Below are 23414 nucleotides of genomic sequence, written 5' to 3'. Positions count from 1 at the left end.
AGGGTGAGGGTAGGGCAAAGGCAGAATGAAAATCAGAGTGGTGTCTTGCCACCAGAAAATAAAGTTAGCACAATGGAGAGATCAACAGTAAAATATTGCACAGCAGGTGAGAAAAATCAGGATGTCATTACAAACTGGTAAGGCGATGAAATTCAGCACATATGACTGACCAAATCTAATGAAATGGTACTTAATCTTTTGACCCCCCACTTATTTGTTACTGTACCCTGGGAATTCCCACTGATTCATATTGGAATCTGGGATCCCAAATGAGTATTCATCAAACAAGTATTCATCAAACAAATACATAAATTATAAATATTTTATTAAATTCACAAATTAAAAAAAAAAAAAAAAAAAAAGAAATCAATATTTTAATAGAAGGGTTGAAGAGTTTCAAAATTCAATTGAGGGCCCCCAGTGTTCATGTCCAATGAATAATTCTCAGGATAATAACAATGTATGTTCACACCAATTCCAAATTACTTCACATTTACAGAGTGTTTACAAATTTTCAATTGTACATTGGACCTCTTCATTTACATACACTTTATTAATCTGCTAGTATTATTTAATTTTCTGAGCAGTCACGGACCAGCTGAGTAGGCTTCAAGGACCACCAGCAGCCCCCAGACAACAAGTTAAGAATCACTGCTCTAATACATTAAGAGTTCAGGTTTAAGAGTGTCAACTGGTTGAGCTTGTAAAGATAGCCATAAGAAAAAAGGCAGTTCAGAAAACATTAACAGAGAGGCCCAGTTTAGTAGTAGAAAACGTGGAAGAATTTATTTTAGAACACTAGACTGACAACAGTAAACACTGTGGGTGGAACAAACACTGACGTGATGAAGTGATGGCCACAAGGTAAACAGTTTTCAAGGTTAACAAAAACAATTGCCAACTGTTCTAGCATTCAAGCAGAGGCTCCATTACAAGTCAAGACCAAATTCAGATCCCACTTGGTCATCACAAAGGGTGTAGAAGAAAACAAACCATATATAGGGACTTGAAAAAGGATGGTTGGTAAGGAAGTCAAATGAAAGAAGGAAAGGACAGCAATAAAACGTTTAACAGTGCCCACTGCACAATCTTGCTGGGCTAAAGAAAGGGGAAAATGCAGCACAGACTGGTTTTCCTCCAGAGAGACTACATATGTATCTGCACACCATGGCATGAAACAGTTCCACAGCCCTAAACAGACTTATTTTGCAAAGGGGCGACAAGCCGACAGTATAACATCAACCACCTCCTGCAGCAGGTGAAATGAGCTCGATCTCCAGGCATAGAGGAGGCGGCTATGGGGACTGGGGTCCAGAACCTAATTGCCCTGTTGGGAGAGGAGATGGACACTGAGAGGTCATCAGAGAGGCAGGCACAGGGTTGCAGAAGATCTGTGGACCTTACCCATCTCAGCGAGTCCAGGGCAATCAATATGAATTAGCGCCGGTCCTCATGCAGCGTCCTTAATATCCAAGGAATGAGGTATGTTTGAGGGGGGTGGGAGAACACTGAGGCAGGAAATAGCACATCAACTGAAAAACATCCTCAAAGACTCCCTGCAATAGGTACAGGAGGGTTTACAACTGTGGGAAGTGTGCATTCCTATGAGTGGTGAAGAGGTCCACCTGAGGAGTGCCCCACAGGGTGAAAATGTCTTGAAACACCTCCGGTTGGAAATGTCATTCGGGGGTCAGCAAGCTGACATCTACTCAGGCAGCCAGCTCTGGTGTGCAGAGAGCCTGCCAGATGGTAGACAACAAGTCAGATCCCACGAGCCCAGGCCAAAGCCCAGTGTCTCCAAACTTCTAGTTAAAAAAATTAAGACCCCCCCACACCTCCTTATTTGTCGATGTACCACATCGCAGTCGTTTTGCTGGTCAAGAACTGGGCAGATCACCTGTGAAAGGAGATCAGGAGGTTCTTCAGGGCCATACAAATTAACCGCAGCACAAGTGGGGTGGTGCACTGCACCTGCTATACTGGGGATCATTGTAGTTCCCTGATCTCCAATTCCTCCAGATGCAGAACACCACAAAGTGGATGCGTCCATCAGTACCATTGCCACTGATGGTGGAGGGCAAAAGGACATCCTTTACTTCAGGTTCTTCCTTATCAAACACAAGAGCAAGTCCATTAGTGTGCTGGGAGACTGCAATCTTCCCTATGTGGCAACCACTGGGCATGGAGGTGGCGCTGGACAGCACTGATTTGCCAAAATGTGTGATCAGTAGAATGCAGGACGCCAGCAGACGTAGCAGGGGAAAAGCTGTCAAGATGGAACACAAGCTCCCACCTCCAAATATCAGATTCCATCCTGACTGTACCAAATACTTCAAGAAAAGAGAAAGCTCGAAAAGATGTTGCATTCAGTACTGTCCCTATGAAGAGAAGGCGCTGAGAGAGCTATATTCAAGACTTGGGCAATTGAAGGAAAAGCCCAGGTCAAACAGCAGGGATGTTGTGGTATTTAAGTGGTACCACACCAACTGCGGAGAGTCAGCCTAGAGCAGCTAGGTTCAAGAACATTGAGATTTCGGACCTTCACAGATGGGTTAGGACCACTGGCATCACTTTTGTTAAGACTTGTGTTATCAATGTTAGCTGTGAAGGTAGTCATACAAACTAGTATTGAGTAGATCCTACCACGAAACACAAGAACTTCTTGAGTGACTGCATATCTGGTGTGTGAAAATATGCACCCTGCAAGTCGAGAGGCACCATGCAGTCTTTCACATTAAGTACCAAAAGTACCCTGAGTCAAGGACCTTCCTGGTGAAGGTAAATGTTCAAGACCCTAAGGTTCACGACTGAACGCATGATATGAAGAGTGGGCCATATCTACTTAAATCACCCCTAATCTCTCCCAGGAGGGATAGTTGAGACAGAGAGAGAGAGAGAGACACACACAGACTGTGAGAGAGTAGAGATCTACATATATATATCTACACTGATGTTTGGTTGCTTTATTTATCAGCCAGTCGCTCAAGTAGGGGAAGACATGTATGCCATACCTCCAGATATGAGCAGCCACCAAGGCAACACATTTGTGAACCCTCTTGGTGCGATGGTGGCCCCAAAAGGCAGCACCTTGCACTGATAATTCTGACCACTTAGCATTAACTGGAGGTACTGGCAATGAGCCCGGTGGATCAAGATGTGAAAGCAGGCATCTTGTAGGTCGAAGGCAGTCATAAAGTTGTCTTGTTGAAGCAGAGGGACGACGTCCTGGTGTGCCACCATATGGAAGTGCTCCGACTGGAGGTATTTGTTGAGGGGCCTGAGATAGAGTATGTGCCTGAAGGACACATCCTATTTGGGGATGAGAGGTACAGGCAGTGCATTCCCTTGCCACTGTGGTGAAGCAGCATGGGTTCTATAGCTTCCTTGTGATTAGTGCCCTCTACAGGAAACTTGACACTGTGGTGTCAGCAGCAATGAGGGCACATCTAATAATGGTGCTTACTATCTTGCCCTCTGTTATGAGGAATTAGCACCTTTTCTGGTACTGCTCTCAGGAGAGGTGCTGGAGAAGCCCCTCCATTTTGTCCCAATGTGTCCGGTTGTACCTTGGGAGCAAACTGACTAAGTTGGCAATGCACCAGTGTTGCTGTTACAGGTGCGATGCATTTACCAGCCATATCTATCTTTTTGTTAGGTGGTGGTGTATCCCAAGTGCCTTGAGCATTGGTATACTTAAGGGCTGTAAGCCCTACCAGTCCCTTAATGTTTGCAGGGTATGAGGTCAAGGCTTTCTATTTCTTGTCCGCCCTCAGGGCGATCAACCTGGCCTCAGCCAGCTCCTTGAAGACTTCAGGAACTGTCTTTCCCATCCCCTTTAACAATGGAAGAAATTGTGTGGAGCACTTGGTAGCCGAGTCTCCACGAGAAAGTTTTCCTCCTCCTGCGTTTTATGCAGCTCCACCTTGTGGTAAGTGGCTACCCTCTGCAAAACCTAATGATACAAGCTGGTGTCTTCTGGTAGGGATAACTTTGCTGTAAATAGGTTGACATCAGTGTATCCACGGAGGTCCATATCAATCATACCATGGGTCATCCTGTGACTTTGGGTCAAATGGTGTGTTGTAAAGGTATTGGTGAGCCTGGAGCATCTCTCCCCGCCACCCACAAGTCCAGAATGTGGGGAGACGTGGCAACTCTCAGAAAGGAGCGGCAGAGGTGAAGCAGACAGGGATGAAGTGAAGAGGAAGGCAAGGAGGGTGGGTAAAAGAGTAGGCGATTAGTACCTCAGTCATTTAGCCTCCTGACTTTGGCTGGCGGATCAGGTGCCAAATTGAGGATTTCCTCAAAAGTCCACTTCCTTTTATGAGGCAGTAGGTCTTGAGGCTTTGGAAGTGGCAGCCAAGACCCTGCCAGTTTGAGGGTGGATCTTGATGCGCTTCTACCTGGCATCAACCTCCTGTTGGAGCCATTGCAAGCTCGCCGGTCTTGGTTATCAGAGGCTGTGGAAGCTGGTCTTTTTAGGCACCAAAGGTTTTGCACATCTGGCACTGATGTCAACGGGAATGTGGTTTATGAGGCGCTAGCACAAAGGTGGATTTTGGCACCAAAGTAGGCTTTCAAGCCAAGGATGGGGTTTTAGATGGAAAGGCAGTGTCGGCGCAGAGAGCTGAGGATTCAGGATGTTTCGGTGACAGGGGGTGGCCCATGGCCAGATTCAAAAGTGATTTTGATGCCGACCATGCCCTTAGGCAGTGGTGTACTAGAAGCCTGGTGCTGGACTCCAGGGATCCATGCCTAACCCTCTCGAGGCAGTGCTCAACCTCCGTTAACTGCCTGGGAGGTGGAGGAGGATGAGCTGGTCCTTATCTGGACCTGCACTGACTGAAGGGCTTTGGATTCGGACTCAAAGCAAGAGCCTGCCTCAGGAGTGAAGATCTGTGGCTTGGATGTCGATGTTCCTAGGTGATCAGGGGTGTTGTCTCCTTGCCGCTGCAACATGGTTTGTGATGTGAGGCATCCAGCCCGACAGTAATGTAGTAATGTAGCATTTTCTTTGACTGGAAGGTAAGGCAGACGGAAAAGGAGGCCTCACTATGATCCAGAAAGAGACAGGGGTTACACATCTGCTGCTGATGATCCGCCCAGGGAAATTTGGCTCTATACTGAGGGTGGTACTGAAATGGAGACCTTTCCATCATTGATGGGATATTTTCTGCACCTAACACGAGGAAGTAAGCCCTGAGCAAGGCATCAAAGAGTTCTCGGTCATCGAAACAGACAAGTAGCACAACAACAAAGATGGTAAAAGATGCAGCGACTGTATTACCAGTGAGTTTAGAGGAACCAAGGAGGCCCGAAAACTACGACAAAGAGGCATCGGACGCACAAATGGTCCAAACCAGGTGGCAGAAAAAGAAAAAGAAAAAAAAAAAAATTAAACACTGGAGCCGATGCCAATGTGCATTACCAACAATAGGTGGAGTCACTATGCCTTGTGACTTGAAGACTTCTTCAAAGAAAAATAATTTGCACACATTTGAGCCTGACGCTAGATGCCAGGAGTATACATAGTATGTGCATCTACAGCTAGACGTCACAAATAGACTTCTCTTCTCTGTATTAATGCTCCTTTAACCATTACTCAGATTCTAACGTTTCCCTTTTAAGTGACCACATCACTTTTTGGTGAATTTTTATGCTGACTGAGTTACCTCTAGCTACCACAGTGAAGATGTCCCAAACAATTGTGTGGAGACATAACCCCATTCTGGTTGATACTCAAACAGTCTTTTATATGGTCTCTCATCTCCATTTCATGAAGTGCGTCCTTAAGGATAGCTACATCAACTTTTCAGGATCTTCCCCGCCTGTATGTTTTGCCGAAAATAAGATCCCAAACTACAAGCGCATGGTCTGACAATATGATCAGACCTATCTCAGTTTTAAACATCTGGGCTAGTAATGTATTTGTTCCCCATATTTGATTGATTTCGGAGAAGGCTTTATGACACTTTGAGAAACAGGTGAATTTCTTGTCCCAAGGGTGACCTTCACAAATCAAGGAGCTCTCTATCAACCAATTTGTTCTGTAAGGATCTTGACATCCCACCACCAATCTATCTGTCCAGCGAGTGTTTATTTTGTATCAAGTCATGGACTATGTTAAAACTCCTCTACCCACAGAATCTTACCCACTGCTTTTTCTTTAATTAGGTCCAGGATCCTAACTATGTGCATTTCTTGGTCATATGACGCTACAAGTGTAATCTTTCTTCCTTTAAGACTGCCTATCAATAATCATCTCTCTCTATTTGCTTCCACAATCTCCAGGGGTAGATGTTTATGTAGGGAAAGCATCACCAACCTTGTTTTTTTTTTTTTGTCCACCATTTAGCCTGACATTTAACCTCAGTCTTTGAATGCACAACAAAGGTGAAAAGGTAAAAACAAAATTTAAAGGCATAGTTTTTGTTCATTCACCTGCTTACCCTCAGCATGGTTATTCTGGGGGATTTCTGCGGCAACCATACTTTCAGTTCCTATGAAGCCTCTTCACCCATGTTGATCACGTTGGTACAGAAGGTGAGCACGCTCGCCCCCTCTCCATATGTTACCTTGCATTGGAAATTCTAATGTTATCCTTCCGGGATCTGACCTCAAAGTCCTTGCACTTCTGTTTCAAGTCTTCCACTTCCTCCACTGTTATCCATCACATGGCTTGGGCATCAACTATATCAATTTGCAGCGGTGTATTAACATGTACATTTTTTATATCACTATCCCCCCACTGAGCTTATTTATTTTGTAATAGCTACCAAAGCACTTTATATCTCGGGTCTGACAGTCTGTATTTGCTCCAAAAGTGTCTTTGTCACTTTCCCCTATAGTTCCAACAGGCATTTTAACAGGTCCTGCTTTGTGACGGTCTGTTGGGCTCTTCGCATCTTAGTCACGATTGTGGGAGCTTTTGCTGGATTTTAGTGAGAGCCGGCTGCAAGGTGTCTGTGAATTCAGAGGGTCACTAGGATCTGAGGTCACACTACATGTTAGGAACATCCAGGTGCTTCATGAATTTGAGTATGTGCTCGATTTCCACATATGTTCACTTATGTTTCTGAGATGGCTTCATCCTGGTTGTTCTTCACTGCCACACCATACATTGTGATTATCCACCAGAGTGGACTACTTTTTGGCAGGGGGGGCTAATGAGGCGTGAAGGTAGTTTGGGGTGATGACACGTGGAGTGGGTCCCTCTAGGCTCCACCACATCCAGGGACTTAACGACCCTACACTTCACACCCAGATCAGCAGAGGCACAGCATAGGATAGCATTGTTGGTGGATCAGGCATGTGAGCCTTCCACTAGTATGACTGCATTGGACCCCACTTTGCCACGCTGCATCAAGTATACAACACTCAATCAAATAGTTTTGCCTAACAATATTCATCACACTTTCTTGCTAATAAAAAAAAAAAACTTTTTGATGCCCAATGAGTAAGGTGACCTCCTAATGCTGAAGGTATTTTACTTTCTAGCACAGACAGGGTTGTAGGTTACAGCAATTAGATTAGAACAATATTCCTCCTTTACACTTTTTTTTTTTTTTTTTTTTAAAGTTCACTTCAATCTAGTGCATGTATAAACAACTCAAAATAGTTCATTTCTAATGGCGCAAGCGCTGACAAAACATGCATGTGGTATAGTTTTAAATTGACAGAGTTTAGTTTGACGGCCTAACTTTACATAGCATGAAGCAGAAAGCCTATCAACTCATTATATATCACCTTGTTACTTTACCCAGTACATACTATAATCACTGACACAGAACCACATAATACACTTTTAGAGAAGGAGGCTTAAATACTCGAAGAGAAATAATATTTTGTTAAACTTCACACTTTGCTTTTAAAAACATTGTCTTACCCGCTAGCTTCTGGAGGAAACCGCACAACGACTTTCCCCATCTCCGCACCTGGAAGTTCAACAAATTTGCCAACATCTGCTTTCTTTTCAGATGCCTTTAGAAGAGAAAGGACTATGTGAGGACACGCATATAAACACAACATTGACCATAAAGCAACTAGCCAGAGATAAGTTCTGCCTGAACTAAACAATTCAGTCGAGTCAAAGCTTCTGTTGATTTTAGTGTGCAGTGCTATTAAAATAAATAAATAAATATAAAATCAGTAAATGGAGGACACTTGCTTAATGGAATTCATCACATCTACCCCTTCCTAAATATGCTCTACATCAAGTCTAAACTGTTCAAAATATAGCAATGGCAATTGGGCTGAATTTACCACAAAGAGCATCTGCTGCTCAGCATCTCAACCAACTAAATAGGTTGCCAACTGAGAAGAGGGTCAAGCTCAAAGCACTTACTATCTGTCAGACAGCTATTTATGGATCTTGTCCTAAGTGTGTGAAGAACATGATTGAAATTTGCACATCAGTTTTGAATTTGTGTTCTTCCTCTCCCTAAAATACAGGTCTGGCAAGGAGGTTGCTCTTTTCATATGCACCAACTAGGTTATGGAATGAACTCCCATTCCAGTTACACACTATGAGTAACCACCAAGTCTTTAGTAGTTTACTAGAGATCCTTTTCTGTAATTATGGGATATGCCGCTCCTTTGACCCCGCTGGTGGCTCTCTTGGGGTATGTGAAGGAGGTGCCTGATGAGAGCCGGTGCCTCACCGCCATGCTATTACTACTAGCTAAACGGAGGGTGGCCATACATTGAGGTGGAAGACCTGCCCCTTCCACCAGGGCTTGGCTGCACAATGCGGAATACTGCCAGGAACAATTATCAGCCTACTGGGACTTAATGCCCCCACGCTGCCCACCCCAAGGCATATGGAAACCCCACTTACCCTACCTTCGAAGTAGAGACCAATATTTGCCCACCAACAATGACAACAAATCTGACTCAGGAGTTGGACGCCTGATGAATCCGGCATGTACTTCAGTTACACAAAGGGTAGCTATAGGAAGAGCTGTGATTGATGCATCCATCATAGTGGACCCCTCCTCAGCACCCCTCCTCATGCTCAGATTCCCTTGGTCTGCTACATCCAAGGTTCACATGCAGCTTTCACCTGACATTTATCTACTGCACTGTTCTTTGACGTGTATTATGCATGACATTCTGCTTTTTGAGATGCCATGAGAAGCTACCTTCTTCCTTGTTTTACTATGTTTCCCCTCCGCATTTGAATGTTCCTATGGGTTTAAAAAGCAAATAAATACATTTTTTAAAATCTTTCTGTAAATAAGTGATTAACCAAACAAAAACAGCCCTATCGCCACCAAGACTTATTGGTAAAAGTAGGCTTGTAAAATAAGCATGGAGATGTATATACATCGGTCAAGTGCAGACCTATATCTAGATAACCAACCATATGGGAACAACACGTTCTTCTCCACTTCTGCGTGGTTTCTCTGTAACTTTAAGGTTGATCCACCTCCTAAATGATTGAGTTATTTTGAAAGGGGGGGAGGACATGTCCCAAAACATGTTTTCCCCAATATAAATTTACATAGGGATTGAACATCATTCAAAATATCAATGAATCATTAACAGTCACATTTTTGAAGCGAAAACTGTGCATGGCCTGGGCATGAGTTATAGTCACCTTAGAGTGTGAGTTATACTTACTTGAAATAACTAACTATAACTGCTGAATTTCTAAGGTTTTGTGCAAGTAAATTCAGAACCTAACAATAACGTCCCTGTAATTGTTTTTTTTTTTTTTTTTTATATATTGCAAATATATGTATTTATATACACACACACACACACACACACACACACAGAGTGCACATGGATAGAGCGGCATCAATATAGAAAGAGCATATTATATACACTTTAAACATGCAAGGAAGGATGAGTGGGAGAGTGATACATAAGTGTGTAAGGCAATGAGTTCAGAACAATATTAAATAAAGTTACAGCTGTTCTCTCCTTGAGATCCAGATCGTGTTCTAGTAAAGTTGGGGGGGGGGGGGGGGGGTGGATAGTTCCTCAGCTAAACTGGGAGGGATTAAGCCATTAAGAACTCTGAAAACCATGGTAAAATGTGTCAACTGGAATCAGTTGCTTCCGGTTAATCATTGAGTCACTGTATGATGGAGAGGACGGGGAGAGAGAAGAGCACGAGGGAGATCAATTTGATAATTTTATCTACATGAATGAAAGTACTTTGGTAGCCTTGCTAAATAGCTGCTGCAATAATCATAACAAGAATTAAAGCACATCTTAGCAGTATTAAAAAGGTGGGAGTGAGCAAATGTTTCAGATATTTAATAACTGGGACCTTTCCCCCTAGCCACTTTCCAATCCAACAACATACATGGGATGAAAAACATGCTGAGATTTCTGGCAGGTTAGGAGAGGGAAAAAAAAGATCAGGGGATGGGAACAAGAATTTGCACAGTTGCTATAAGGAGATTGCAATTTCTGATTTAGAACAGCTAAGCATAAAAAAAGCATTAGATCTTACAGTGTTTGGATGACAATGAGGCATCAAAGTAAAATACAACGAATAAAGCAAGGTGGTGTACAGCCAGTAGGTCTCGGCTACATAAGAGCTATTGTGCCAATGTAAGTAAACTCTTTATTCGGTTAAAAAAAAAAAAAAAAAAAAAAACAAGATGAAAACAGAACAAAATAACAAATACACACAATATAAAACACAGGTACACAGTCCTTGAAAGTCAAATAATAAATCAACAATAAAACAAAATTACAACATAGCTATATAAAAGGAACAGGTCCACTATGTACAACCATTATAAAGCAGACAGATAGGGCCAAGCCCCCCAAATCATGACGTCACATAGAAAATAACCCGTTTGCACAGGTACGAATATCCCCCAACCGGGCAAGAAAGAGCATGGCTGGTCTTACTTGAGCAAACTGAGCCTCTCTCGAAATAGGAACCAACAATACAGAAAATTACAACATGCAAGACAGACTGTTGCTGAAGTTTTGTCACACTCACAAGGATCTAAATGGCCATCTGCATCCCAACCTTTAGAAAAGCTTACCAGTGAGAGAAAAGAGTTCAGCCTGAACCTGGAAAAAAGCCAACGGTGGTAAGTATTATTAACCCGGGTCAGGTATGGTTCTATAGAGCTAACTGTTTTAATCAAACAATAGGGCCGTACGGATGGTTTGCAGAGTTCAGTGTCCTCTCTAGTGGCCTAAATACCCAGTAGAAAGTTATGTTTGACCCACCGATCATCGTCTGTAATGATGTCCGCAGACTGTGTGAAAACACAGGGGTGGCGCAAGGCTGTGAATGATGACTTAATATAACTCAGCCAGGGACTAGCTTTATAAATTATCCAAGGAGAGACAGTCCTTAATTGTCAATCTTAAGTATTGTCTCACTCTTTTGCAAAATTGAGATCCAAATTGATAAAGGCCTGAGTTTGAGGAGGTCTAAGATTTAGCTGATACCAAGTTACCCATGCACGGCAAGTGCAGATAAACTGTGGGGACCACCCAGGAGCTACCTAAGAAATTATTAAGCCACAATTCTGATACCCCCAAAGGTTGATGCCATAACTAGTGGCATAGACACTTAGCTTTATACACTCCCCAACAAAATAGAAAAAGCAGAACCCATACAGGTCCAACAGATGAAAAGCATCTTGATCTATTAACAACATAATAACAAGGACAAAACTCAGCCTGGTAGCAGGCGTGGGGAGCAACTGGTCCATACAGAGTGGGGCTCAGGGGGGTGAAAGACAGGCAGCCAGCTCTGTGCACCCGACCAGTCGAATGTCAACCCAATACCGGTCGCCTCCTGGCACCACCACATTCCTCGGCGGGCAGCTCTGAGATGTAATACCATTCTCCAGCGATCCGTACAGAGCGGGCCAATTCCAAGCAGTTGGTTGACCAAGGAAACATCCAAAACATGTCCCCCAACAACTCTAGAAGCAGGACTCCTATCATCCACAGATCACGGGGTGAGCATCGGTCCACATGGGGAGCTCCTAGAATCGGAGCGGCCTCCCTAATCATTGTCCGTGACTTCAGGCTCTCGCAGGGCAGTGAATGGATTGGAAACAAACTGTGAAGTCTCAAGCAGCGAGAGAGAGCGGTCCGCCACCACCTGGGCCGGTGAGGGCCTGGTTTTCGTCCGGCACCGGCGTGTCCCTTTGGGGGATGTCCACTGCTCCTCCGAATGCCCAGATCGTGTTGGGTGAGCAAGCCCCTTGGCATGAAGCCAAGTCTAGGCATCCTCCGAGGAGGCTAAGATATGTACCTTGGAGCTATCTTGCATGCGCAGTTCAGCAGGGTACAGAAGGGCGTACTTTATGTTGTGCTCACAGAGGCATTGCTTCACCTGGTAGAAGGAGCCGCGTTTCTTGTGGACTTCAGCTGTGAAAGAGGAGTGCATTTTTTAAATTTCTGCGAACCCTCTTTTCGGAAAAGCTGCAACACCAGGTCCCTGTCCTGGTAATTGAGCAAGCGAGCAATCAATGGGCGGGGGGAGGGGCACTCCTGGCAAAGGGGGGCCTGCTCCAGAATAGCCATTGCTCCAGGAATAGTTCTGCATTTGGGTCCTCCACCCGCTCCAGGAAGCCCACCAAGCGGATGTTGTTGCGCCGCGATCTCCCTTCTGCGTCCTCCACTCTGCGTCTCAGTGTGTCAACATCCGTAGATAAGCAAAGCTTTTTTTCCTTGGAGTTCCTTCATGGCTGGGTGCCACTCAGCCACCACTTTGTCTCTGTGACTCTCTCAGACAATGTGTGGTGGTCCGCTCGTAGAAGGTTAACATCAAGTATCACTGCTTCGATCTTTGACTCCAAAGTGTTTTTGGTATCCAATATGGCCTGAGGCACCTTTTCAAACCGCGAAGTGTGAAAGTGGCATCCATTTGCTGTAAGGCTTGAGAGGTCACAAGGTGGGGCGTCTGGGGTAGTCATGGTTGCTGCGGCCGCCCCAGGCAGGCCTCGCTTTGCCCATTTGAGCGCCAAAGCACTCCCTGGGTGAGTGGCACTACTATTAGCACTCCAGACAGCACACTGCAGGCCCCACTCACCTAGTGAGGCAGAAGCTAGCAACACCAGGCAAACAACGGCTCTCGGCAGGGGCCCCGGACTATTGTTGGTCAGGTTCTGCACTCCAAGTGGCGGCCAGCACTCGCAATGGTCCGTGGCACTCAATCTCCAGCCCAGACTAATTTGCAGATCATCGTGGGAGCATTACCTAAGCTCCTTTAGAGAGACATAAGGACAACGTAAGCTTGAGGTGTCCCCTCAGTTTAGCTCCGTCTAGGGACTCGAATCCAGGCCAAGGGGTCAGGCCATCCATCGAGCCCAGCAAGACTTCTCGGCGGCCAGGAAGCCGCAATGCCAGGGCAATCAAGCGCCGCGGTGTCCGCAGGGTCTCCTTAAATTGGGCAGCAGACACTGTCAATCAACCGAACCAGGAGCAGCCAGATCCTCTCTCACTGGGATCAGCGCCCGCTGCGGTCCAGGTAGCGCCGCCAAGGTACACCTCCGGCGTCCCAGGTCTCAGGCCGCCCAGGCACCAAAACACACACCCCTCCTATCGCCAGCCACGTCAGACCCCAAGCCTGGCCCCGCCTCCAGGTGCACACCACCATCAGGGCTACGTCCTGCCCCAGCAGCATTCTCCGTGCGTCCATCCGAGGCGACACGCCTCATCTCCACGGGCCTCCCAAGCAAGGCCCAGGCCGCGTCCCAGCAGCAGCGCCGCCACCGCACCAAAATCCACTCTGCAACTGCGCTGCTCTCCCGGAGGTGGCCCAAGGGCAACAGGGTTTACGGCAATCGACCAGAGGAAGCCGGCGATCACCTGGACTCAAGAGTTAGGTCGACTGTTTACGGATCACGGGAACTATGCTGCCGCACCAGTCGCCATCTTGGCCCCGCCCCAGGAATGGGAAGATAGTTGAAGCAAACGTAAAAATCCAGGTTTTTTTTTTTTTTTTTTTTTTTCATGTTTCCACTTCAGTGGAATATATCCCTCACACAAGGTGGAATTAAGGACGTCCAGGATGATATTGAATAAACTGGGCTCCGGTAAACCCAGCTTGCCAGGAAGAAGGGGATCTTCTGGGGAGGCGGATTGAATAGATTTCAGAATAGCCATAGAAGTGTCCATATCTAATGGAGCCCATGCTTCTATAAAAAAACACGGAGGCAACAGATGAGCAAGTAGCACTAATGTCCCAAAATCCTACTTGAAAAATCCTATGTGTAACCCAACTAAAGAGGTTTATTCAAAACCCCATTTAAAATCATACAGTCTAGTCTTATGAGCTAGTAAATGAATTTTGACCTGCTCTCTTTCGGGAAACATACTAGTTCCTCGCCTTTCTGCACTCAAGTAGAAAAGCAGAACCCCACAAACATAATCCAAAACATCTACTAGATTCCCTGCCTTCATTCCTTTTAATTTCAGATTTAAAGCCTTTGATGTTTCAGGCAGTCACAGTATAGGGATCAAAGTACTGCAAGCTGGGCTTCTGGAGGTGGGCAGATGTGCAAATACAAAAAAATTCACCCGCCAAATCAAAATCATCATATAAACAACTTCTACTTAACTGTACTTTATTTTAGTCTGTATTCTTCTTCATGTTCAATTATTAACAGCAAATATTTCACACATTATAGCATCCTCTTTCTTGGTTCACAGTTTACACATGTGAATGCAATCAATCAGTAATATTTTCCATTGGGGCTTTTCAGCCTCTTATTTATCCTGTCTCTTCCCAGCACTCCTATTTCTTGGTGCAGGCCAGACTAGATTCTTTTGACATGTCTTGGCTGTTGAGAGTATTTTTTATCTCCGTTACTCAACACCAAGAGGTCTCCATTGTCCTTTCACAAAACCAAACCACTGCCTCACAGCGGTTTTCAATGAGAAGCCGCACATCGCTCACCATTCCCAATACTGGCATCTCAAGTCAAGGTGGTCAGCTGTCAAAGAGGAGGTGGGATTTGCAAGAATAAGAGCATTTGTAGCATGGTCTTCTATTCTGCCAGATTTTTAGTGTTCAATCCAACCATTCCCAGACAAGTGATACCAGCAACCAGATCAGCTTGTGTAACATACTCTTAAGCAGCCGTTACAAAGCATCCAAATGGGCTTTGCTAATTGTGCGTATGTTAGAAACAGGGTTTCTGGTTGGCTAGGGTATACATCTAAGCCAGGCAGAACCCACCACTATAGTCAGGGAAGTCAGATACACACCCTAAATTGACCTGTGCTCCCCCTCTGGTAGCTTGGTGCAGAACAGTCAGCCTGAACTTAAGAGACAATGTAAAGTATTTGTGCAACACTTGTGCAATAAATATAGTGAAAACATCACAGAGGAAAAACTCCTTAGAGCTACAGTAAAAAATAATAATAATAAAATAAATAAATAATAGGGAGACATTTTATCAGCTTTCAATACGACAAGAGAAAATGCCAGTACTTAACTATAGCAAGTTTTGGGGTTAGAACATTTGCTGGAAAGTTCTCAGGCTTTTAAATTATAAAGTTTAACAAGGTATATGTGGACAAAAAAAAAAGGTCCTGACAGGCCTCCCGCTCTCCCCGTAGTGTGAGGAGGGCAGTGAAGGTGCCTACTAAAATCTGCGGGTGCCGCGATTAGGAAGATTACAGCCCAGTTCACCAAGTGGTTCTCAGTCTGCAGCTGCGGTGCTCCAGATCACCTTGGAGTCGTGGTCCTGAGGTGGGTAGTCCCAGCAGAGTCTTGCGGTTGTTGGGGGCACCTCGCCCCATTCCAGGTGTGTGTGTGTGTGTGTGTGTGGGGATGACGGGGGCCACCCGACACTAGGCGCCATCCTGGCTGGTCGAAGTTGATTGTGGAGCAGCCCGGCCAGCTGGGTTGAGACGTACCCCACGGCAGACTGCGAGACGAAGAGGAGAGGCACAAGTCAACTCCAGCCAGCCCCATGGCACTGGGTGAGGGAGGGGCACACTCCGGGTTGCTCTAGTTGTGATACGGCGCCTTTGGTGATTTGTGCCGCAGGTACTACCAGGTGGCCCGAAGCAGCAGTCGCTGGGGGGGTTTCGGTCAGCCAGGGCTCGGGCAGTGCACAGCGGAAAGCACAGGTTGCTTTGCAGTGCAGGCAATACAGCCAAAGTGTCGCAGAGTGCAGGTTTCACAGACCCTTGAGGTGCCCCAGCAGGAAGGGCCGTCGAGTAGATCACTGTGAACATATGGTGTCCTGAGGGTTGATCCTTGGTGTGCAGGGTAGAGATCAGCAGGGCAGCACAACAGGGCAGAGCAGCAGTTCCTGGGAAAAGTCAAATCTGGCAAAGTGGGGATCCTGACACAGCAGTCCTAACTCCAGCAGAGCCCCCTGATGTCCAGAAGAGTACTACTGAGTGCCCACTTGTACAAGAAAGTGCCTTTGTTGTGGGGGATAACCACAAAAGAATTCTTGTGAATTGCACAGGTCAACCTTTCAGGTTAGTCCCTTCTCCAGACGGCCAGTAGGAGATAATCAGACCATTTGTTTGAACTCAAGTCCTTACTCTTTGAGGTGCAATTGTGAGCCCTTCCCAAACTCCTCCCCAGGAAGACCCATCAGTATACAGATGAATGCAGATGTGGCTCAGTATCCTGTGTTGCGAGTGTCTGAAGGGAATGCTCAAGTATAGCTGTCACCTATCCCCAGCCAGACGTGTACTGCAGATAGGTTGTAGGCACACAATGCAGAGAAATATCCACCTTCTAAAAGGTGCATTTCTAAAATAATAACGAATCTGACTTTACCAGTAAAGAGTATTTAATATTCCCATTCCAATGGTACTAAACATGATGCAGCTACTCCTCTCAGATCACAAATTATAGCTTTAAAAATGTTATAAGGAATTCCTAATGCTGACCTATGAGAGGGACAAGCCTCACAATAATGAAAAATGACTTTTAGGAGTTTTTCATTATTAGGAAATGAAAACACTGGTACATGCCCTACCTTTTGCTTACATGGCACCCTGCCCTAAGGGGTACCTAGGGCCTACCTTAGGGGTGACCTATATGTAAGAATGCCAGTAATGGGCTTGGCAAGAGGTTTTAGAAACCAAGCCAGGGTGGCAGTGAGACTGCAGGCCCGAGATAGGTTTACAGGGCTACTTAAGTGGGTGGCAGAATCAGTGCTGCAGTCCCACTAGTAGCATTTAGTTTACAGGACCTGTAAATACCACTCTACAAGGGACTTCCAGGTAAATGGAATATGCCAATTTGGGATACACCAGTGCTACCACGTTGTAGGGGAGATGCACATGCACCTTAGCACTGATTAGCAGTGGTAAACTGCAAGGCCAACAAAATGATACAGCAACAAAACAGGAGGTAAAGCCAAAACGTCTGGGGTAAAAACACTCTAAGGATGTCAAGTCTAACAGTTTCCATTTTATTTTATGTAAGTATATTTGAACATGTACAGGGGATAGAACAATTCTATAGCCTAGACTAAGCCTAGACCATACTGGTCTACTTACTGCTTTCTTCTGAGGGGCGCTAACAGCCCACTTGGCGACCACAGACTGAAAGTTGACCTGTGCCTCCAGAAAGCCATACCAGCGTTTAGCATGAGCTGGAGCCTTGTTCTGTTGCAACTGCTTCTGCCATGCATTGCTACCTACAGAAAAACAGAACACAGGTACAGAATGAGGTACGGATTGCATCACATCAAATGCTACCTATTATCAATACCTAGAAACGGTTCATTTAACAGCAGGGTGGAGAATGCTTCTGAAACATGCGGTCAGAAATGCTACATTTCAACTTAGACAAGTTTCCTGTACATAACAGGAATGTGGAAGAGCTGCAACTACCTGGCAATGCAGCACCTACTTGACAATGCTGCCATTCCTAGTGTTCATCTGTAACAAATAAACATCCGTTTTGCAGGCCATCTCTCTTTAGTAACAAGCTGGTTGTGGCTCTTTACGCCAGCTTTTGGGGATTTGTTATGCATTTTATTTACGATGTACGGTCATCACTTTTCTACATATATTTACAGGTTCAATGTCCATATTTCTGGTCTTAAAAGCTCTGCAACAGAACTACTTTTTGCACATCAGGCGGCAGCTTGAGCTCCTCTATGCACTTCGTTGCTTGGATGCTACTAGAAAGATAATCAGCTTTCCCCCCGCCCCATCATCAACAAACGTGTACCCTTGTCTTGCTCTTCTGCCTAACTTGTTACCGCTTACAGAATAATTGTTTATGCTACTCATACTATGTGAGTATTCAAAACCTTTGTAACACTAACTTTAAGAGACAAAAGAAGAACAAAAGGGACTTTTCCCAGGTTGTAACTGCTGCAGGTGAGATTGCAAAACCTTTGGAAAGGTATATCACGTTGAGGGAAACTGCGACAGCTCAGCGACCAACCTTTTAGTGTGGCCCAAACACAAAGGTCAGCGAGGGTCAGAAAGTGTCCAACCAAGTAGGTGCGGAGAGAGAGGCAGTGGTTCAGATCTTGTAGGGCAGCCTGGAACGTAGAAGCGCTCTGCAATCTTGTGGCACTGAACTCCAGCCAATGATCAACCTGCAGTAGGACAAAAGGGGGACTTGGACTCATCAACCCGCAAGTACCATGGTCAATACACACTTAAGTATTGAACAACAGGAAAGTGACATCACCCAGGCTTCCACTCGTTGAACAGTGAAAAGAAGAAATGTAAAAGGGACAATGCAAAGGCAGTTAATAGGGAACAAAAACATGTATAGTTTGGGACCGCCTGGAGGGTAGGGGTGGATGCTGGGTCCTCTAGAGCTATGGGTGTCGACGTCAAGGGCTGATTGTTATTACATGACTGTTACTTTGGATTGTCTGCAAGTGGGTGGGGGCAGTTGGGGATTCTTTATATGGTCCACTCCGTACACTTGCGTAGTAACTGTTGATTATCTCTGATGTCACTTATATCCTATGATGATACTCCAACAACGATCATTTGAAGAAAATAAAAATGACAAGGGAACAACAACATATTCCTGGGCTCTCGACAGCTTCATAGTAGGTTCTCAGGTAAATGCACAGAACAAGAATGGGCATTAGCTGAAGTGGGTGGATCTGTAATCAAGGTACTCCAACAACAGAAGTGCTTAAGTTACACATCAATGTTTATTACTTTCATTATTCATAAAAGTCAGAAGAATGAAAGGATGTGTGGCTTTATTGTCCCTTCTCCCCCCCCCCCCATGTAATAATTTGAAAACAATGTATCAATATCCTTGTGGTCCTTCACACGACAGCACATACACACTTCATGCTGCACGGTTAGTACAATAGTCAAAATAGAGAAAACGTGATTTATCATCTTCGGTGTGAAGGAACAAGGGTTTAGTCAAACTGCAGGTGAAGGTGTGTTCTATTCAACTGAAATCCGAAGTTTAGAGAGATGTTTTATCATCTACTCTGAAATGGAGTAATAGTTTCACCAACCACTGAGTGCAATGTAAACGGGAGAGCAAGGTAAAATGTATTGAGCAGAAATCGTTATAAGCCCGGACGATAAATTACTTCTCACCACATGTGCTTATTTAGGGCCCAATCCAAGAAGAACTAGACTCTGCTGAATAGAGGGCGCGTGATGTCATCAAAACAAAAATGTTATAAGCACAGTGTTTATACATCTAAGACTCGCGAGTTATGCATTATTCTTTAGAAACGAATGTATGGCAAAGTCATTAGGAACACAAACAGCTTGATGCGACTGGTCATCAAACGGAAGTCAAGAGCTGACCAGACCTCTTTATGCACACAGAGGAGCTCATACCAAGCCAGCGGGTGCTTCCTGAAGGTCAGCAGCAGCGCAGAATTACCTTCTCTTCGTATAGTCTGGCTGAGTGGTGGCACCTGATAAACCTGTGCTGTGCACTAACCCAGCTGTATACGTGTGCACGAGGGCTTTTAGTGATTCTAGGTCATCCATCGTGAAACCTTCGATCGCTGTTGCGCATGAGCAATTCAGCGCCTCGCACAGGCACAGTAGGAGCTACGTAAATGCTACAGTACAATACAATCGTTTTGTTGTACTGCGACTCGTTTCACCCCAACCCCGAGTTTTCTTAGTTCCCAATGACTTTTTTCTGCAAGGAACTTTGATGAGACATTCGTACCGCGTGCCCTTGGTGCCAGTGTCCTCTGCTTTACCCAGCTGTGCGGGGGGTTGTGTGTGTGTGAGGATGTGGTAGAGGGGGACGGGGTTTAAACAGGGGGTGTGGGGGAGAGTCACTATCTCCTTATTGCCGCTGCTGAGTTCACAGCAATATCCCGAATATGGTTGGAAGCTTCTAACGCAGTTAAGTCCCTTGATATTCGTATCTTAGCCTCTAAACGATTCCTAATGATATTTAACATTTTACAGTAAAGCTATGGCCTCACTGCACGTCTCGGCTACGGACAGCCGTCCTCTTCCAACAGCTGCACTGACGTGGCAGCAGAAATTCCAAAATAGTGTCCGCGGCTCCAGGGTTTTAACAAACTTCAGTGCAGGGAGAAGCTGCCAAAAACAGCCGGCGGCGGCCTCCCAAGCAAACGCCGGAGTTACGCGGGGCCTGCCCTTTGCTGTTGCAGTCTCGGAAGATGGCTGTGGGATGAGCCCAAGCGCGTGTAAGGGTCCAGCTCTGTGGAGGAGGCCCGGCCTGCCTCACCGGACGTGAAGGGCGCCGCGCGCGGAGAGTGATAGAGCCCACCTGCACTACCTGCTCCCGCCACTCCTAGGTCCGGGCTTCAGGCCTCCTGCACGGGGCGCGCGCCGCACACCTTAAGCGTAAACAGCCTCTGCTGCAGCCCTCCACCTTCCCAGCCACGTGCCTGTCACAAGACAGGAAGAGCACCGCACGCAGGCCGCGTTAACTGAGCAGCAGCTCAAGTCTGGGCCCTAGCCTTCCATCCTTCCCTTGGCTTACATCGCTTCAGAAACTAGAGCTCAAATGCTAGCGAAGGCATGGTGAAAGTAGTGCAGACAAACTATGCTCTATACCAACAATCTCTTACTGGAGCAGTGGTGGCGAAATCAGAGGCGAGGCAGAGTAAATGGACAAGACTTGCTGACTGCTTGGAGATAATTATTTCCTTAAGAATGCAGGTAAAACATAAGACTAAGAGCACACATAATCAAACACAACACATGTAACATTATCGAAACAAATATAAGGGGAATACTCATACCTAGTCACACACATTTCCACATCGGATGCGCATATATTGCTTCTAGTCTGCTACAAACCATATACTAGAGCTCAAATAAAAAAAAAATAGCTGGAGGATTACATTTACGATGCAAATAACCAAGGACAAAGAATTAACACTCAAGTGCAATTCTTCAAACTTCGGGAAAGTAGCGCAAACCAACAGAGCATTAATGCACACATTGGGATTGAACATAGAATAGTAGTGGGTGAGGCTAGGCTCGGGTCCTGAATATTGTCCTTTAGTAATCAAGGCTTCGAAGAGGAGTCTACAGTAATATGGACATCAGACAAAATTAACAGGTCTGTTAGAATATTGAATCTGCACAAATGTATTTCAAAATTAGCTTCCAGGTAACAGAAGAGAAAACAATCTGGTGCCATGACTGCATGAAAAGCTTGTAACGCACTCGAGTAGTGATATTGTTGCAACATGACCCCTTTTTTGGAGGGCTCACCTACTGGTAACCTTGCACTCCAACACTAGAATACTGATATGCTCGATATGATCTGAGGTCCAGTGTATATGCTCGGAGCCCAAAATCATGCTGAAATTGGCTTAAAACATAATTGGCACATTTAACCTTCCTACAAGTCCATAGTATGTGGTGCAGAAATAAACTCATGGCATATAAAGCTAAATGATACTTGTAGATTGTGCCAACTGTTGTGCCATCCACTACTGTGGTAGTGAAAACATAGCTTCAGGTCTAATGTGGCAGCAGCAGTTTGAACCCTTCTGTACTTACTTGTCAAAGTCACCCTTTGACAGCTGCCCACAAGGTAAGTACATAATATTTAGGAGTGTAACATACATCACATTAGAAATGGCATGTTCCCCCAGTGACTAGCCCAAAACGGCATTGTTGCTTGTCAGGCTGTAACGGTACATAAGAAAAGTGAAAGTACATATTATATGCTTTAATTCACAATTTCTAACATGTACCAGATACAGACTGCATTCAAAGACTTATTTTGATAAGTAATAAAAATCCAATCCAGTGGTAAAATCAAAATTTGACTCTATATATAAGAAATGTAGCTTTTTAAAAGCTCTGAAGCTGCTGAAGGCTGATTTGCATTCGTTCTCTAGAAACTGCCCAACCCGTACTTCAACAAAATTAGAAGTGAAATAAGTGTGAAACGGCCTGGGAGTGGGGAGGTATTTTCTTCCCCTGGTACCAAGACTAGTTGGAGCAGGCCCAGGAACTTAATTTACTTCAAAGGGGTATTCCCCATCACAAGTAATTGTTTGGAAGGGCCATGTCTTTTGTCTCCACAGTCCCCAGTGGGAGAAAAGCTACCCCCAGAATTGGTTTTGAGTGACCAAAGATGAGGGGGCTGCTCATTATCCTGGCTACACCTATTGGTGAGCACAAACAGTCTCCACAAGGGGAGAAGCATTTCCCACCTTGGATTTTGGGAATAGGGTGCACTGTGGGACTGTTTGCAAAGGAAAATAGAAACTATACGAAACATAGGTAAGGCCTTATTCCATTAGTCAAAGATGTGTCCACACCCACAGGTTGGTGAACACTTACAAGCTGGATACGCACCCAGCCTTCCTTGGCATACTTTCTGGATGTGAATAAGAACACAAAAAAATGGATCTGCTGTCTGTGACCTGTGAGGAGATCTGAAGGACTGGACCTGTTCCCCATTGTACCCGGGACAAGGAAGTGGATTCCAAGGGTCAGCTGACTGCAAAAAAAAAAACAAAAAAAACGAAGTCCCTTTCTGTGTTGGGACTTAAAACATTAATAGCTCCTGACTCTACCAAGTCTTAACATGCAGTAAGTATGCATGGCAGTTCCAATTTCAGATTAGCCCCACCAAGATAACTTTTTCTCCCCCCCCCCCCCCCCCCCCCCAAAAAAAAAAAAAGATATATCTGAAACTTTACGATTTCCAGACTTTAAGCAGGAAAAGTCCACTTATTGTATCTGACCAGGGCTTCATCAGGGTCGCCCTCTTGCATCAGTCCTGGTCTACCACTTCTAATTCTAAACTATCATTGAAGCTTTGTGGATTTTGGTGCGATTTTCACTTAGATCTTTGGAAAAAAAAAAATCTTATTTACGGTTCCCCTTATTGGATTTTTGTTGTTTTGGACTTTACTAAAATATTCTCTCTTTATATTAAAATTGGTTGCAGAATTTTGCTATGTTTTGAGTGACTTTTTCTACTGTGTATGTACTGCTTAAACACTTGATACATTTTCTTTGATTTAAGCCCAACTACT

The 23414-nt window shown here is 45.1% G+C and overlaps 1 protein-coding gene across 3 annotated transcripts in view; it reads right to left on the bottom strand.

Annotated features, from left to right (window-relative positions):
• Positions 1-23414, bottom strand: part of EPRS1 (glutamyl-prolyl-tRNA synthetase 1) — a 488457-nt gene that overhangs the window by 443451 nt on the left and 21592 nt on the right. For all 3 annotated transcript variants that reach the window (XM_069233874.1, XM_069233875.1, XM_069233876.1), the window contains exons 4-6: positions 18368-18524; positions 17470-17609; positions 7886-7980 (exon numbers count right to left, since the gene is read on the bottom strand). In XM_069233874.1, the coding sequence (XP_069089975.1) occupies positions 7886-7980; positions 17470-17609; positions 18368-18524 (392 nt within the window). The remainder of the gene's footprint in view (positions 1-7885; positions 7981-17469; positions 17610-18367; positions 18525-23414) is intronic.

Source organism: Pleurodeles waltl, chromosome 5 (assembly GCF_031143425.1).
Source record: "Pleurodeles waltl isolate 20211129_DDA chromosome 5, aPleWal1.hap1.20221129, whole genome shotgun sequence".
Taxonomy (NCBI): Eukaryota; Metazoa; Chordata; class Amphibia; order Caudata; family Salamandridae; genus Pleurodeles; species Pleurodeles waltl.
The sequence above is the reverse complement of the archived record's forward strand: the minus strand, read 5'-3'. Positions and strand labels throughout refer to the sequence as shown.